The 16681-nt window shown below is 45.1% G+C and overlaps 1 protein-coding gene across 4 annotated transcripts in view; it reads left to right on the forward strand.

The window, feature by feature from the left end:
• The window catches only part of TTC7B (tetratricopeptide repeat domain 7B), a 252850-nt gene that overhangs the window by 97396 nt on the left and 138773 nt on the right, over window positions 1–16681 (forward strand). For all 4 annotated transcript variants that reach the window (XM_077780871.1, XM_077780872.1, XM_077780874.1 and 1 more), the window contains exons 5-6: window positions 7858–7936; window positions 13575–13747. In XM_077780871.1, the coding sequence (XP_077636997.1) occupies window positions 7858–7936; window positions 13575–13747 (252 nt within the window). The remainder of the gene's footprint in view (window positions 1–7857; window positions 7937–13574; window positions 13748–16681) is intronic.

A 16681-nucleotide genomic window follows, 5' to 3' on the forward strand; every position in this document is an offset into this window, starting at 1 on the left:
AAGGCATCTGGCCTGGTTTCAAACCCAGACCCCTTAGGTAGTCCTGGGGCCTGAGCCCCGCCCCCAGAGCTGCCGCCACTGCCTGGCCCCACCCACATTGTCTCTGCCTGCTTGGCTTTTGAAGGCATTTGGACCCGTGACCCTGTACATTTAAAGGTCTTTTTTTTTTCCCCCTTTTTAATGGAGTACCTTGGATTTTTTTTCTCACTTGTCATAGCTTTTGAAATATTGTCCCCAGACGTTCTGGAAATGCAGTCCTGTTTGCTAATTGAAATGGAAGAGAATATTGCACTCTGATCCTTGTACTTAACTTCTAGCTCAAGTGCTATGGTACATTCGGAAGGACCGTTCTCCTGTTGATATCTTCTCTGCCTTTTTCCTCCTCTGTAGCATAAGCGACCGGACGAACAGGTCAGAAGTACTTGTGAGACAGTGGCTCGGCACCCCAGGTTAACCTTTTTGAGTCTGGCCTGGCTCTTGTCAATTGATTCAGAGCAAGTTGGCCATATTAACTGAGACAGAACAAGAAGGATTCAGTTCACCTCCCTCAGTGCCTCTGCTTCTCAGTGTTGCATTTGTCCCTGACCCTCTCCTGCAGCTTTGGTGGGGACTCCACACTCCTCCTTGTGGGCACCAGCACACTTAGGAGATGTCACCATCATGTCCTGGGAGAGTGGTCACAGAGCCCTCGAGAAGGAGCTTCTGTCACCCTTCTGTGACAGCAGTTGTTGGCTTGTGTCTGGGAGAGCATGTCAGTAAACAACAAAGCAAATGAATGAATCCAAACAGGGAATAACCTTTTTTTTCTTCTTCACAGTGAAATGTCTCCAAAGCAGTAAAATAGACTTTCATGTTCTGTAAGTTGACTGGGAGGTAGATTCCAGAAGTCCAAAACTGTTCAGAGCAACGACAGAGTTTTGAGGAAATGGTAGTAGTAACGATAAACATATAAAAGCATTTGCCATTTGTATTAACTCATTTACTTCCTAGAACCAATCTGTGAGGGGGGTACATTTGTTATCCCCATTGTACGGATGAGGAAGCTGAGGCACAGGCACGTGCCCAAGGTCAACAACGAGTGAGTGTGAAGCTGGGGCTTGAGCCCATACCGTGTGGCTGTAGGACCCATGTTCTATTTGGTCTCTAGGCGTAAGTATATAGATAAGTATATGAAGGGCAAGCCCCACGTGTTAGAGAAGTTCTGGTTTGTTTGGTTCAGGCGGCATTAGATTGAGGAGTCCTGCTCTGTGCTGGATCCCGCTGCAATTCGGGATGAAGGTGAGCTTGGTCACACCACAGCTCACGAGGATGCACGTGGACTGGCTGGCTTGTGGTTGCACCCTGTGCCCCTTTCCTGGTGTCCAGTATGCACTCAGTAGATATTGTCTGAATGAGGATTGATAGCCTTTGACCCGTTCCCCAAAGTTGGAGAGGAAGAACGTGAGAGGAAGCAAGCCTTTCCGTACTCCGCGTTTCCTCAGAGACTCGGGTCTGGGCGAGCGTCAGGGAAGAGGTTGTTGGGGGAAGGGTGCTGTTCTTTTGCCCGAGTCCAGCTTGCATCCGCGGGCTTCTAGCACACCACGCAGGAAGTGTGCATGTCCCTGTCCTGGCTCTGAGAGAGCCCTGCCCGCCTCGCTGGACTTGTCCCTGCGCTGCCTGAGACACTCCCTGGTACACGGAGCATGCTCCGTGTGCTGCCCACTGCCTAGCCGGCTGACCAAAACGCTGGATTGACTCTGCTTTTGTCATGGGGAAGCCTCAGTTGCTTAGGTAGTCAGAAAAAATGTTGTTAAGCCTAGTACAACTCTCATTAGGTTTGCAGTGAGACTTCCGGAAGCTTTGCCAGCTTGATCGCATCGCAGCATGGATGGCTGTCACACCCTCTGCCTCTGTATCTAGGCTGCAGCTGGCTTGCTCTGTTGATCAGAGTCCTTTGCTAATGAGGCCAAGGTTGTGGGTTTGATCCCTGGCCTCTGACTACAGCAAGCCATCTGTCTTCACAAATGCGTGTCATTGGATCCGAGGCGAAGAGCCTGTACGGAGGGAGAAACCAGAGTCCATTCTGGGAAAAACAGCTCCCTGACAGCCAGCCAGAAGTGCCCTTTCGGACTGTGAAGGATGCTTTTTCTTCTCCCCCTCTCCAGATCGGGATATCTGGTTTTGATTTCAGACTTTTTCCAAAGAGATGAAACTCAGGTTGTATAAATGAAGAGGAAGTAATTCTTAAGCCTAAGAAATTGACCTAGAGAATCCTGGTTTCTTTCTCTTCTTCTGGGGCTGTGTTGACAATGTCTAGCTTACCATTGGGGTGTGTCTCATGGAAGAAGGCTCTGCTTCATTTGTCCCTTTTGTGATCAAGAAGACGTTTCAAGCAAGGAGATGGGGAAAGGGATTTTGGAATATAAGATGGCACTCACTCTTTCTCTTGAGGGCACACAGCTTGTGTCACTGGGTGCCTGGTCGGCTCTGGGTAGTAGCTGGGACAAAGAGGGTGTTTGCCCCCGAGGTGATCATGCTTTGATTGGCAGACAGACATAAATACATATGAAAACCAGCATGTTGAGTGCTCTCTAGGCTCAAAACACGCACGCAAGCTTGTTGGGAGCACCCAGGAAGCAGTACTTTGTGTTTTCCTAGGGAAGCTAGGAAAAGGCTCCCAAGGGTGGCCTCTGACTTGGGTCTTGAACGATGACTAACAGTTCCTAGAGCACTTCAGACAGAGAAGAGCATGTGTAAAGGCACGTGAGCAGGAAAGCTTCCCTGAAATCTCTGGAAGGTTTTTAAAAATCTTCAGAATCCTCCTTATCCATGCAGCTCCCTTGAAGCTGTCAGGCCAGGCATGTCTCACCATGTCCCTTGCGACAGAGGTGTGTGTCACTGCTTCTCCAGGCACCCAAGCTGCAGTGCCACCAAGGGCATCTCTGACATATTCTGTTTAAGGGAATATGTTGCTGTGCTGTCTGCCAGTCCATTGCAGCAAGCAAGAAGGGAACAAGGAACAGGTAGAAAATGTATTCTCTTGTGATCTTGGTTTATTTGACTCAGATGGTAGCTCTGAAATCCATTCAATAAGTATTTAAAATTTTTTAATGTTTATTTATTCTTGAAAGAGAGAGAGAGAGAGAGAGAGAGCTCGAGCAGGGGAGGGGCAGAAACAGAGGGAGACACAGAACCCAAAGCAGGCTCCAGGCTCTGAGCTGTCAGCACAGAGCCCGATGTAGGGCTCAAACTCACAAACCCTGAGATCATGACCTGAGCCAAAGTTGGATGCTTAACCGACTGAGCCACCCAGGTGCCCCTCATTCAACCAGTATTTATTGAGCACTTGCTGTATACCAGGCTCTGTTTGAGGGGCTTGGGCAATGTCAGTGAACAGAACACAGATCTTGGTCCTTAAGTTGCTTACGTTCTTGTGGAGGGTGTGGAGCACTCTGAGCTCCCTGAAGTGGGACGGTGTCTCTCGCTCACCCGTGTATCCTCAGGGACAACCCTATAGAACCTGAAGTACGATAGCACTCAGTGACTGTTGAAATGAGCTGCTGCTTCAGGGGCGCTAGTTGGTAAGAAAAGACCTGGCAAAAGTCAAATGACTTCTTAGATCTGAGAGATCAACTGGGTTGACTTGTTCCGTGATTGATCTTTGGTTATAAATTTCTCAACCACAGAGGAGAAAAAATATAGAATTTAACTCTAGCAGGAGCACTTTTACCTTATTATGCAGGAGTTTGACAAACAGCATAAACAGTATTTTATTCACCTAGGACTTTGGGTTTGCGTGACAGTGATAGTCGATCATTGAGTTTAAGTGCCTTGGTGGCCTGGGCCAGACTATAGGGTCGAAAATAATTCGGAAGGGCAAGTTAAGGGGAAGAATTGCCTCTTCCCACCCTGGTCCCAAGAAACGAAAGGAGAAATAGTAACAAAAAAAAGCTTGCTGCATTGAAAGAGTCACCCATTACAAGGCATAGTGGTTATGAACGTCTTCAAGTTTCTCCCAGCCCTGGTTTTCCGTGTTGATTTTGACTTTGGAGCTCTGGCTTCCTTCCCAGTGCAGCTCCTCCTTGGGTTGGTGGCACAGAGGCACATGTGGCCATGTTAAAGAGCTCTGAGGGTGGCTCAGAGTCATGGAACAGGCGTTGCCGTGGACTTGTACGTGAGAGTGTAAATTTCAGAAACCAGCCTTCAAACTGCTGCTGCAGGGCCCACGGGGTCCAGAGGGAGGCCAAGCGCTGGCCAGGCCGCCTCCCTCGGGGTCCTCAGGAAGTCATGCTTTTGCCCTAAGGGCCAGCAGACAAGACCTGGGGGGAGCAAGGAGGATGATGAAACCAGATGGAGAAAAGAGGAGGGAAGAAGAAATGCAAGTAGGTCACCAGGAGTAGACCGCATCCCTGGGAAAAGTGGGCGGGCTTTCCGTCAAGACAGAGGGGTAGGTTGCCTGGGTTTGAACACGAGCCAGGCGGTGGGACTGGCCCGAGCTCTCCCTGCAGGGTTGGGGACCCACAGGGATGTTGGCAAGTGAAGGCGAGGTGTGCCTGCTCCTCACACTGGACAAACCAGCTGGGGCTCAAGGGACACACAGGCCCCTTCTCCTTGGTGGTAGCTGAGCTGTTGGGGAGCGGTCCACGCAGAGGGAGGCGCACCAGCTCGGGAAGCCTACCCCACAAGATGCGGGAGGTGAGCCCCGAGTTCTGACAGCTTGCCAGCGTGCCCGCTCCTCACAGGCTCACAGCCTGGCAGGGACATCCATTTTGAGACTGGTTTGCCATAATGAATTCTGACATCATTGTGCTCTTTCAGTCAAGGGTGTTGAAATGGAATCAGTGACCTAGTGTGAAGGGTCTGTGGAAGCCCTCCATCCCAGGGAACGTCCTTGGCTCCCTTGCCTTCATTTGGGAGTGGATTTTTAAAGCAACAATTCATTCTAGATGTTTCGTGGTCACAACATTTGAAGAATAAACTCACAGTTCAGAGACACGAAAGCAATCCTGTGGCTTTTATTTCCCTCAAAATGGAATATTTGGTAGCATTTAGAATATAATTCTTCTAAGTAAATTTCCCTTTTTTGTTCCTTTCTATCATGATCATCCATCTAGCTTAAAAAAATTTTTTTCTGCTGTCATGGCAACAGTGGAAATGATTGGTTGCATAAAATTATGTGCCTAAAAAAATGTATGAATGGTATAGGAGTTGCTGAGAAAGGAGATGTTTCTGCGCCTGTGAAACTTTCTTCCTCTTCTGCTGTTTAAAATCTTTCACCTCCAGCCCTTTCTTCCTGCTGTCAGCCTGCTCTGTGGCTGGACACCCGCACACGTGGATGGTGCCACGTTCGTTTGATTAGCACGGCGGGGTGAGGCCTTCGGGGGTCACCATGGATTCTTTGTTTACAAACAGGACCTCCCCAAGCTTGAGGAACAATTCGATTCTAAAAAACTCCGGCCAGAAATACTGTGGAAACAGTTGCGAGAAACTGTTTGCTTCAGAGGCAGCCTGGGTACCTTGGGAACAAGCCCCCAGAGGCTGATCGGCCCCCTCCTGTGCCACACGCCTGAGGCCCGGACACTTCCTCCACTCATCCAGCAGGGGGCCTCGGCCCTGCACGGGAAAGCCACCTGGCCCTCAGAGGGTAGTTGCGTTTCGATAGCCATCCTTTCTCTTTTAAGGCAGGCAAGGCAGTCCCCTCCAGAAGCCTGCCCCTGAGCCGAAGCATTTTCTTTCCGATTGTGAGCCCCTTCCTAGCAGTAGCTCATTAGCTGTGATCACTGGAACGGGTAAAATTGGTACTATGTATATATGAAGTGATTTGCATATAAATGATACAACACAAAGACCCAAGCTCTTGTATTCGTACCTTGTTCCTTCTTCTAGAGCCACACTTCACTTTCAGAGCTGACCTTCCTTCTGCCCAGAAAGGTGATAGCACCCAGGAGAAAGCTTCCAGTTCATTCTCTCACTCGGTTTGCAAACTTGAGTGAGCCATTTCGCTTCTGTGTCATAATGGACTAGGTCGCATTGGATCGTGTCTAGCTAGAAAATTCTGTGCGTCTGTAACTGGATAAGTATCTCCTTCTGCCAGGAGGGCGTGGGAGACATTCTGAATGACCAGTTCCTATCTCGCAACCTTCCCTGGCTCATCATATTCAGATCCGACGCTACTTTCCGGCCTGATTTCCACCCTGGAAAAACAGCCCTTCGAACCGGGGTCCCCGGTTGTGTTCCCTCAGCCCCACCCTGGCATCCTACAGTTCAAACTGCTGTTTCTTTGTGCATAGTAGGAGCTTGGTCTGTGATTCTGGAACAAAATTAGACCACTGTGCCCACACCCGTCTCTTTCTTAGCTGTGATTATCCCCCCCCACCCCCCGGTTTACTTAAGAGAGCTGTGCTTCAGTCCAAAGCAAATGTACTTCGTTGCCTGTGAACACGGATCCCATAAAAACAAATGAAGGGGAAAGCAAAGGAGATTGTATGTCCTGGGGCCCATTACCTAATTTTTATTCATGCTTCTGTTAGATTTCCTTTAGCGCTGCTTTGAGTCCTGGGCACACGCTTCTTTTTTTATGTCACCATAAAGCTTCTGATCTGCTATCATCTGATATGTGTGGGTGAGAGGAATCCGGGAGTATTTATGTACTTACGCCAGTAAACTATTATCTTAAAGTTCCGGGGCTGTACCCGTGGACGAGAGTCCTGGGGTGTCACGTAGGTATAAGATACAAATGAACAGCCCTCGTGAATGCTTGTAACCTCTAGAAACCCCACATTCAGTTTGATTAAATGCCTCTGCATGGGTTAAAATGTCACCCAAGAAGAGAGCCAAATACCTAGAGCATCTGCCCCAGCCCGCAGAGGCTGGCTGACAGGTTTGCACCGGCTGACCCGTTCTGCGGCTTTTTGGAAAGATGAGATGTGTCCTAATGAGCAAGTTATAAATATCACCGCGTGATGTCATAGGTGGTGGCAGTGCTCAATGTAAATGGGAAGTGTTCTCAGCTGAGCAGGGCGGGTGCAGCTTTCAGGGAAGACAACTGACAGGGGCCTGGGGATTGGCACCAGGATGTCACTGAACAGTGATTTGCCCCGTAGTGAAGTGTGTCCCAGCGAGGTGTGGGGCGGGGAGGTGAGATGCGTTCCGAGCAGAGTCCAGCAGCTCCGGGTTCCGGTCCTCACGGATTCGCTCTCAGAGAGGGCCTTTGACCATTTGCTTTTTCTCGTTCATGCAGGGTTGGGAGGAGGAGGGTTGGCTTGATGGTTTTTGGGGGGCAGTGATTTATGTCCTCAGAGATGCAGAGTGATTGCTTGGCGGGACCCCACAGTTTTCATACCTGTTACCTTTGTCTTCTTGCCCATAAAAATTGCGAGTAATAGGAAGCTTTTACCCGTAGTACATTCAGTGGTGATATTCCTTCCTGTACCATTTTGCCATCCACCTTTTAAGTGAAAAGAGAGATTTCAGCACCGATCAGTAGAGCAGAAGAACTGCGGAGCCACTGTAAGGTTGAAGAGACACTCTTGCAAGATGTCGTACATTTTCTTCCTCCCTCCCTCCCTCCCTCCCTTCTTTCCTCCCTCCCTCCCTTCCTTCCCTCCCTCCCTTTCTTCCTTCCTCCCTTCCTTCCCTTAGAACTGACCTTCAGATTTGTTTTTCTTGAGAAAATCTGACCATGGAAGCACAAAAGACCACCAACCCTAGGCCAAATTTTTCAGAGTTGAACAAAGATAGATGGACATGTGCAGAATAATTGTTTGCTGAAAATCTAGCCAACAGCTTTTATGTAGACAAAATGCATTGAAATATGTGTATAAAATATTTAATATTAATGTGCGCCAGATGGAAACCCTGTCAATTCTGTGCACACAGGAACTTGACAAGAGGAGTCGGGAGATTTAGAGAGATCCTCAGAGCGGTAGAAACAAGAACAACTCAAAACCTGCGAATGGTGAGTGTGATGGATGATTTGAGGCCAGAAGGGCACTTCAGGTATTCTCACTCCTTGCCTCCCTCCCCCTCCCTTCCCCTGCCTCTCCCTCTCCCCCTCTGCCATAGATAATATGAGCTTGATTGAGATCTAATTTCCACACCAGACATTTCACCCATTTAAAGTCAGTGGTCTGTATACTCGCATGTCTGCTCAGCCATCACTACTGTTTAATTCCAGAACATTCTCATCCCCAAAGAGAAACCCCATACCTATCAGTAGTCAATCCCCACGCTCCCCCTTTTCCCCCCAGCCTCCGGCAACCACTAATTTAGTTTTGCCTTTTATGGATCTGCCCTGTTTTGGACACTTCATGTAAGTGGGATGATGGGTACCATGTGGTCTTTTTATGACTGGCCTCCTTGGCCTACTGCTTTCCAGTTGCACCCGTGGTGTAGCCTGGATCAGGACTTCGCTCCCGTGGTGTAGCATGGATCAGGACTTCGCTCCTTTTTGTGACCGAATACTATCCCACTGCTCGGATCTAACACATTTCGTGTATCTGCTCATCAGATAGACATTTGGGTTGTTTCCACCTGTTGGCTGCTATGAATAATACATCAATGGACCTTCTCATGCAAGTGTTTAGGTGGAAATATTCATTTTTGCACCTAGGAGTGGACTTGCTGGATCATATGCTAGCTCTGCTTTGATTGTTTGTTTAATTAATTTACCTCCAAGTTAGCATATGGTACAAATGATTTCAGGAGTAGAATCCAGTGATTCATCCCCTACCTATAACACCCAGTGCTCATGCCAACAAGTGTCTTCCTCAATAACCCCTTGCCCATTTAGCCATCACCCTTCCCAAAACCCCTCCAGCAACCCTCAGTTCATTCTCTATCTTTAAGAGCCTTTTATGTTTTGTCCCCCTGCCTGTTTTTATATTATTTTTGCTTCCCTTCCCTCTTTCATCTGTTTTGTATCTTAAATTCGACATATGAATGAAGTCATATGATATTTGTCTTTCTCTGACCAATTTCGCTTAGCATAACACACTCTAGTTCTACCCGCATTGTTGCAAATGGCAAGATCTCATTCTTTTTGATTGCCAAGTCATATGGTAACTCTACGTTTAACATTTGGAGGAATTGCCAGATAATTCTCCAGTGGCTGCACCGTTTTATCTTCCCCCCAGCAGTTATGAGGCCTCCACTTTCTCAATATCCCTGATGGCACTTGTTACTATCTGTCTCTTTAGTTGTAGCCATCCCAGTGCATGGCAAGTGCTGTCTCATTGTGGTTTTAATTTACATTTTCCTGATGGTTAAGCTAATGATGTTGAGCATCATTTTATGTGCTTCTTGGTAGTGCTAGCTCTTGAAACCTAAGAAATGCATCCTGGAAGGCAGGGGGAATGTGAGCCCTCCCAGATGCCAGTGTAACGAAGGGGTCGGTTGTCCGCTAATGATTTCCCACCAAAACCCAGCCAGAGCAAAAGCAGACTAGATCCTGACAAGTACTTAGTTGTTTGACTAGTTATATTGACTCTAAAACTCAAAGGAGAAATATAAAAGCGAGTTACATAAACCGAATCCACTGTTAGGCTCTCTTGTTGACTTAAGTTCTTCCTCTTCCTTTTACTGCTTGAACTTCACCGGCTGGAAGGTTATTAATGGTGCCTCCATAGTCTGCCCTGTAGAGCCATAGCCAAGGGGGGTCTGGGTGGAGGCCTGGAGCTTACCAGAAGCTAAGCGAATATCACGTACAACTCCATGCAAGATTCCACCTTCTTTTGTCTTGTCACCATGTCGCTATCCTCCCCATGTCATTGCCCCTTGTCATGCGGTGGTAGAGTTTCCAGTTGGGCACGACTAAGAGACTCCTGTTGTGGGAAGCGAGGCTGAATCTTCGTTTTGGTATCTTTGAGGTTTTAGGATCCACAACTATCATGAGACCACGTGGCTAAGCCATAGGCTTTCCTAGAATTAGTGGGCATGAGGGAAGATGGGTGACTTTACAACTTCCATCCCGCACCAAGACTTCACTTGGTCTGAGAGATTTATTTATATATTGATGTGATTTTTAGGTGCCTTAAGAAGTTCAAACTAGACATTTTGGTTTGTAGAGTTCTTTAAGGAAAAAAAAAAAAACACCCTGGAAAAGTATAGATAAAAATTGTTGCCAAATGTCTTTTCTCCCAGATTGACCTTCTCCCAACATTTCATAAAACTTCTTGCCTAGTCAGCACGAACAGGTTCTTTTAAGATTTGGAAGCACAATTAAAGTAACTGATTATATTGGCAGTGTTCTTATAATTGTTTTAAAAGCTGATTAAAAATCCAGTCTTTCAAGATTGCTTAAATATGGAGCATTTGGTCATATTGTTGACTCAAAAGCATATATATTGTATTAAGGACATGAATGGTTTTCCCCCCATTAGAAGGCGTGAGTGCGTTGAGTGCACATTATTTTTCACCGAATTAGAGAATATCTTCCATTATTGCCCAAGGTTTATGATATTGAAATAAATATACTTGAACTTATAAAAATCCTGTGAGGTAGGGTTCTGAATAAAGATATGTCAGGAAGGGAGAGAAGCTTTTTTAATTCATTTTTCTTTTTTTCTGAGAAGTACAGTGAAGAGGCTCCTAAAGAAGTCTGGATAGACTGGAGCTGCCCTTCCAGCTGAAAATCCTGTTAACTGGTTGGTACCGGCACAAGAGGAATGACTTCCTCTCTGTGTTGGACTTGAGGCACAAGGAGGCCGTTGGTCTTGGTTGATGAGCCTCACGTGACCGAGGTTGAACTGCTCCCAATTCCTTGAGTGCTTAAACAAAGATGTGCATCAGAATTATGTGAGCAACGTTTTTGAAAAAGTACACATCCCTAGTCCTGACCTCAGAAATGTCAACTGAGTAGGTTTGGAGCAGGACCTAAGAATCTTACTTTCTCGCTTCTACAAGGGGTTCTTTGCCCTCCCCAGCTGGGTCATATTCACCGGCACCTTGGTCTACACTAGAGTTCAGAAAGCTTGTCCAGGTAATACTGCCCATAACTGTAGGATTCCTTAAAGATTAGCTGATCATTGCAAATTTATGACACACTCAGGAGATGGACACGTTGCTTTGTAAACTCTGCATGGGATGAGACCATAGCCAAGGACTTAAAAGTACATTTACAGCAACCCCCCTCTTAGAGAAACACTCTGAGGAAGTAAAAGCAGGTGTTCAAACAAAAACTTGTACGTTAATGTTCGTAGCAGCCCTGTTTACAATCGCCAGAAGATGGAAGTGATCTAAATGTCTATCAGCTGATGACTAGGTAAACAAAATGTGGTATGTCCACACAACAGAGTATTATTCAGTCACAAAAAGAGTGAAGACTGACCCAGGCTACAACATGAGTGGGCCCTGGAAATGTTACACTGAGTGAAAAAGCTAGATACGAAGAAGGCCACAAATTGTGTGACTCCATTTATCTGAAATGTCCCAACCAGGCAAATCTACAGAGACAGAAAGCAGATTCGTTGTTCCCAGGGTCTGGAAGGAGGGAATGGAAGTGACTATGAGAAGGGTACAGGGCTTCCTTTTAGGCTGATATTCTCGAACTAGATAGAGGTGATGATTGCATAGCACTGTGAATGTACTAAGTGCCATTGGATTATACACCAAAATGGTTAAAATAGTAAATTTTATGGTATTGAATTTTACCACAATTATAAAAATACATACAAAACAGATTTAATGACCAAGTTTGTACCTAATAATTTGACTTATTTCTGGCTCCCTTCCTCTCCTTTCTTTCTTTCTGACTTTATTTCGTAGCTGTCAACAATTTGGTAACATTTCAATTGCAAGCAAATAAAACCTGAGTATACAAAGTAAAAGGTCTGATCGATAATCGGTGATGTTGCTGGCGATTTCTCATATTGAATCTCCTGTTCTGAGCTTCATGTGGGCCCTCGGTGCACACAACCAAACATCCTCCCTTGTTGGTAGTATGGTAGTGAAGTGACATCTTTAAATATGAAATCACATCAAAACCTTGTTCTAAAAGTCTTTCTGGAAGGTTAATACCCTGAGGTAAAGGGAGATCTCGCATGAGCTGTCTAGTAGTGGACAAGCAAACTGTTTTTAGGGCAGAGATTTTTATAACTTAGGAATCCCTCCGTGGCAGATATATCCAGAAAATGAAGTTCCTCGCTCATTTTTTTTCCTTTGACATTTTTTTTCCTTCAGCTTTAGCGAGTGAAGGTTATTTCTGCTGGTGGATGCTTCCAGCAGAAGTCATTAACGTATATGACTGCAATGAGATGGAAATGAAACTATAATGGAAGGTTTAAGAAAACGATTCAGGAGCTGTTTAGGTCCTGAAAATTGTGTTCTTATGAGATCTTTACAGATGGCTCAGCTGGGGATGATAGGAGTGGATTTAATTTCACATTTTTGTAGACATTTAAAGCCAGCGGGTCTTACTTGGGAATAATCAAGAAAATTTGCCTTTACCCAGCGGTTATCAGAAACCACTAAGCTAGTGATTTGGTTGCATTTAAATTTCCTTGTGGTGTTTTAGGAGATTTCACATGGATGAAAACCTAGCAGAGTTCTCTCCTGGAACATATTTATTTAAAAAAAAAAAAAAAGTCTCCCTCTCGGGGAAGACCAGCATTCTCTGCATGTTCCAAAGAATGCTAAGACCTTGTGGGAAAACCTGATGGTTGAAGTTTTATTTTGCCACCTTTGGCTGGTCATGGGGCAGCCTGGACCACCCTCAGGTGCAGTGCTTTTGCTTTCAGAGAGTGTTTGTGAGTTTGTTTGTTTCTTTGTTTTTACTTCTTTCCTTTATCTCTGGAAGATTGTGAGGTCAATGAACTGATATGCATCAGCCAGCGAAATATTCCTTAGTAGATGCCACATGCCCCCTCCTCCCATTCATCCTCTGTGGTAGTTTTCCCTGTTCTGCCACAGAGGGCTGGGAGAGCATAGTAAATACGTGTCTAGTAAATACGTGTCTAACGTAAGATGACAAGACTCAGATCCGGTTTTCATGGTGAGAAAAGAGATACTTATCCAGCTTTGAAAAGAGGTCTTTCTTGGTCAGCAGTCATGCCCCCCGCCTTGCTTTCACTGTCGCACGAGGTCGGCAGGAGCCTTTGGGCTTCAAGGCCCATCATGCACCAGGAACAAGGTGTTCAGGTGCTGAGTCCCGGGATGGGGCCTCCGTGGGACTGGCCTTTAGCACTCCAAAGAGGGGAGGCATTCTAAAAGGCTGCCCTGGTTGCCATCTTATCATCGACGAAGAGATTCCCCCCCCTTCCCCCCCAGGAATAACATCATCTAGGTTGAGCACTGGCTTTTTGCCAAGTTGGGTTTTAGCAGCGTTTCAGAGTATAGTGAGGCAGGATGGCATTCGAAGGGCAGGAACTTGTGTTTGAAAAAGGCTCAACTATCTCAGTGTATTGTAATTTCTTTTCCTTTTTTTGGTCATCAACTGATATAATTTTCATCAGAGAAGTAAAACATTTTTGATCATGCGTCTTGGAATAGTGCCTAGCACAAAGTGATGACTGAAAAGTAAATTTATTGAATGAGCGAACAAGGGAATGAATGATACAAAATTGATTCATGGCTACGCCTTTGTTCCTTTGTGTCCCCAGACGATAGCCAGGCAGTTGGCGGAGATCTTGTTGCGGGGTATGTGTGAACAGAGCTACTGGAACCCTCTGGAGGATCCACCCTGCCAGTCACCTCTGGACGACCCTCTCCGGAAAGGAGCAAACACAAAAACCTACACCCTCCCTCGGAAAGCCCGCGTCTACTCAGGAGAGAAGTATGGCTGTTGATGTCCTCATTTGTAGGTTAGGGGATGGAGGAAAACCTTGGGGAAACTCAAGGATGAGAAGTTCAAGGGCAGATTCCTCCCCTGAAAGAAAACCAGACAACGAGTCTCATTTGCCAATTTAATAAATGGACCTCATTACTTTTCATAACTTCTGCAAATATCTGTACACAGTGGGGGCATTTTAAGTAGGAAAATTCATTTCGGTGCTTGGCTACTGTTCTCAGCCATCACTGTTGGTCTTTAGGATTCTCATTCTATTTATTATAAGAACCCTGGCATTACCCAGCAATCAGTGACAAAGCTGTTTGTAAGCCAGAGCTAAACTTTTTTCTTTTCTTCAGCAATACCTTGATCCTTTTGTTTACAAATTCATTTTAGGGGCACCTGGGTGGCTCAGTCGGTTAAATGCCTGAACTTCGGCTGAGGTCATGATCTCACCATTTGTGAGTTTGAGCCCTGTGTTGGGCTCTCTGCTGTCAGTGCAGAGCCCACTTCAGATCCTCTGTCCCCCTCTCTTTCTCTCATCTCTCATGCACTCTCCCCGCCAAAAATAAAAACAACAATTTGTTTTAAACTGAATTACCTAGAAGAAGAAGGAGAATTAAATAACTTGTAAGGGATTGGAAGGTGATGTGTCTTTAGTACTGCTTAATATTTTGAAGTTTTGAGTCTGGGACTTGATGACCTTTGAGGAAGGTGGGCCGGGGGGAGCCCCTGCAGCCTCCGTGTGGGCCCTCCCCAGCTGGGGGGAGGGGCATGGCAGGGAGAGACCATGGAGAGGGCCAGGGGACAGGCACAGTCTTTGACCCACTCTTGATTCCTCCCCTTCCCATCGTTGCTGGTCCCTGCAGGGACAAGGCATGATGGCTCTTCAGAATCTCTCCGTGAGGGAAAGGTGGCGTGTGTGAATACACGTGGAAGCCTTCCACGGCTGTTCTCAAACTGGAAAAGTGGCAGAGAGACCGCAGGCTGCTGCGTCGCTATAGATTCCACACGTGTGACTTCAGAACACGATTGTCGCATTTTCAAAGGGGACAGCATTTCCCCAGGCAACCTCTCTTAATCCTCTTACATTGACCCTGGCATTTCTCTCCCTCATCGTCTTCCTGTTCAGACCGCATTTCTTGTGTGGATTCAGAGTGAGCATATTCTTAACTTTTTCCCTAGGCTTATTTTAATTTGTGTTTAATCCCCTTTTAATTTAATCCCCCCTTTTTATGGCCTTGTTGAACCATGAGTTTGCTCAATTCATGGCCTGTGTTGACTCTTTAGTCCTTATCTGGATTCACAGAACATCTGTTTTAACAATTCCCAAACTCTCACTTTAAAAATGCTGACCCCTCATTATGAACTATCTAGAAGCAGGTTTGGGGTTCACTTTTAAAGTGAAACTTATATCCTAAAAATAGACCTGAGAGAGAGAGAGAGTGTGTGTGTGTGCGCGCGCTTTCTATGCTTCTTAATAGACAGGTATATATAAGATGCCAGGTATATTGAGAGATTCAGCTCTTACTCCATCCCCTGATCAAGTGGGACACATAGATAGAGCTCTGTATCTCTTTGGGTGTTATTCCAATGTGGCCTCACCTCTTGAAGTGAAAAAAAAAAAAAACCTCCTAGTGCTGGCCACTTCTCCTTTATTTTGTGAACCACTCAGACTTTGTCACTGTTCTGACGTCAACTTCCCCATCTGTCCAAGGAGAATTATGGCGGCAACATGCAGATTTAGAAAATGTAATTACTGGTTCATGGGAGGATTCCCATATCAGCTGGTTGCTGAGTCACAATTTAATTTCATCCAGTTGGGTTTTTATTTTTAACAGTTTTATTGAGATAGGATTCACATACCATATAATTTACTCATTTAAAGTATACAGTTCAGTGGCTTTTAATATGGTCATATAATTATATTTCCATCACCATAATCAACTTTAGAACATTTTCATTACCCTAAAAATAAACTCAGTACCCCTTAGCTGCTGTCACCCACAACCCCCAGGTCCTTGCATTTTCATATAAATTTTAGGATCAGTTTTTGTCCATTTCTGGGGAATAAAAGGCAGCAAGGATTTTGATAGGAATTACATTGAATCCATAGATCAATTTGAAGAGTATTGCCATCTTAATGATATTCAGTCTTCTGATCCATGAACATGGGATGTCTTTTCATTTATTTAGGTTTCTTTAATTTCTTTCAACAGTGATTTGTTATTTTTAGGGTTAAAGTTTTACACTTATTTTGTGAAACTTATTGTGTGTGCTATTCTTTTGGATGATATCATAGATGGAATTGTTTTCTTCATTTCATTTTTTATTTGCTCATTACAAGTATAGAGAATACAGTTGACTTTCTGTATTCATCTTGCATACTGCAATCTTATTGAGCTGGTTCATTAGTTCAAATAGTTTTTTTGATTCCTTAGGATTTTCTGCATATCAGATCGTGTCATCTGCAAAGAGAGGTAGTATTATTTCTAACTTTCCAACTTAGATGCCTTTTATTTCATTTTCTTTCCTGATTGCCATGTCTAGAACCTCCAGTATAATGTTGAATAGAAGTGGCAAGAGTGGTGGACATCTTTGTCTTGTTCCTGATTTTAGGAGGGAAAAAGCATCTAGTCTTTCACCATTAAGTGTGAGGTTAGCTGTGAGTTTCATATATACCTTTTACTAGGCTGAGAAAGATCCCTTCTATCACTAGTTTGTTGAGTACTTTTTATTGTGAAAGGGTATTTAATTTTATCAGATGCTTTTGCTGCATCTATCGAGATGATCATGTACATTTTTTCTTTATTCTATTGATGTCATGTATTACATTAATTGATTCTTAGATGCTAAGCCATTTGTCAAATGTCATTGATCTTTTCAAAGAACCAACTTTTGGTCTTGTTCTTTTTTTTTTTTTTTTTTTTTTTTTTTTAC

This window comes from Crocuta crocuta, unplaced genomic scaffold (genome assembly GCF_008692635.1).
Source record: "Crocuta crocuta isolate KB4526 unplaced genomic scaffold, BGI_CrCroc_1.0 scaffold299, whole genome shotgun sequence".
Taxonomy (NCBI): domain Eukaryota; kingdom Metazoa; phylum Chordata; class Mammalia; order Carnivora; family Hyaenidae; genus Crocuta; species Crocuta crocuta.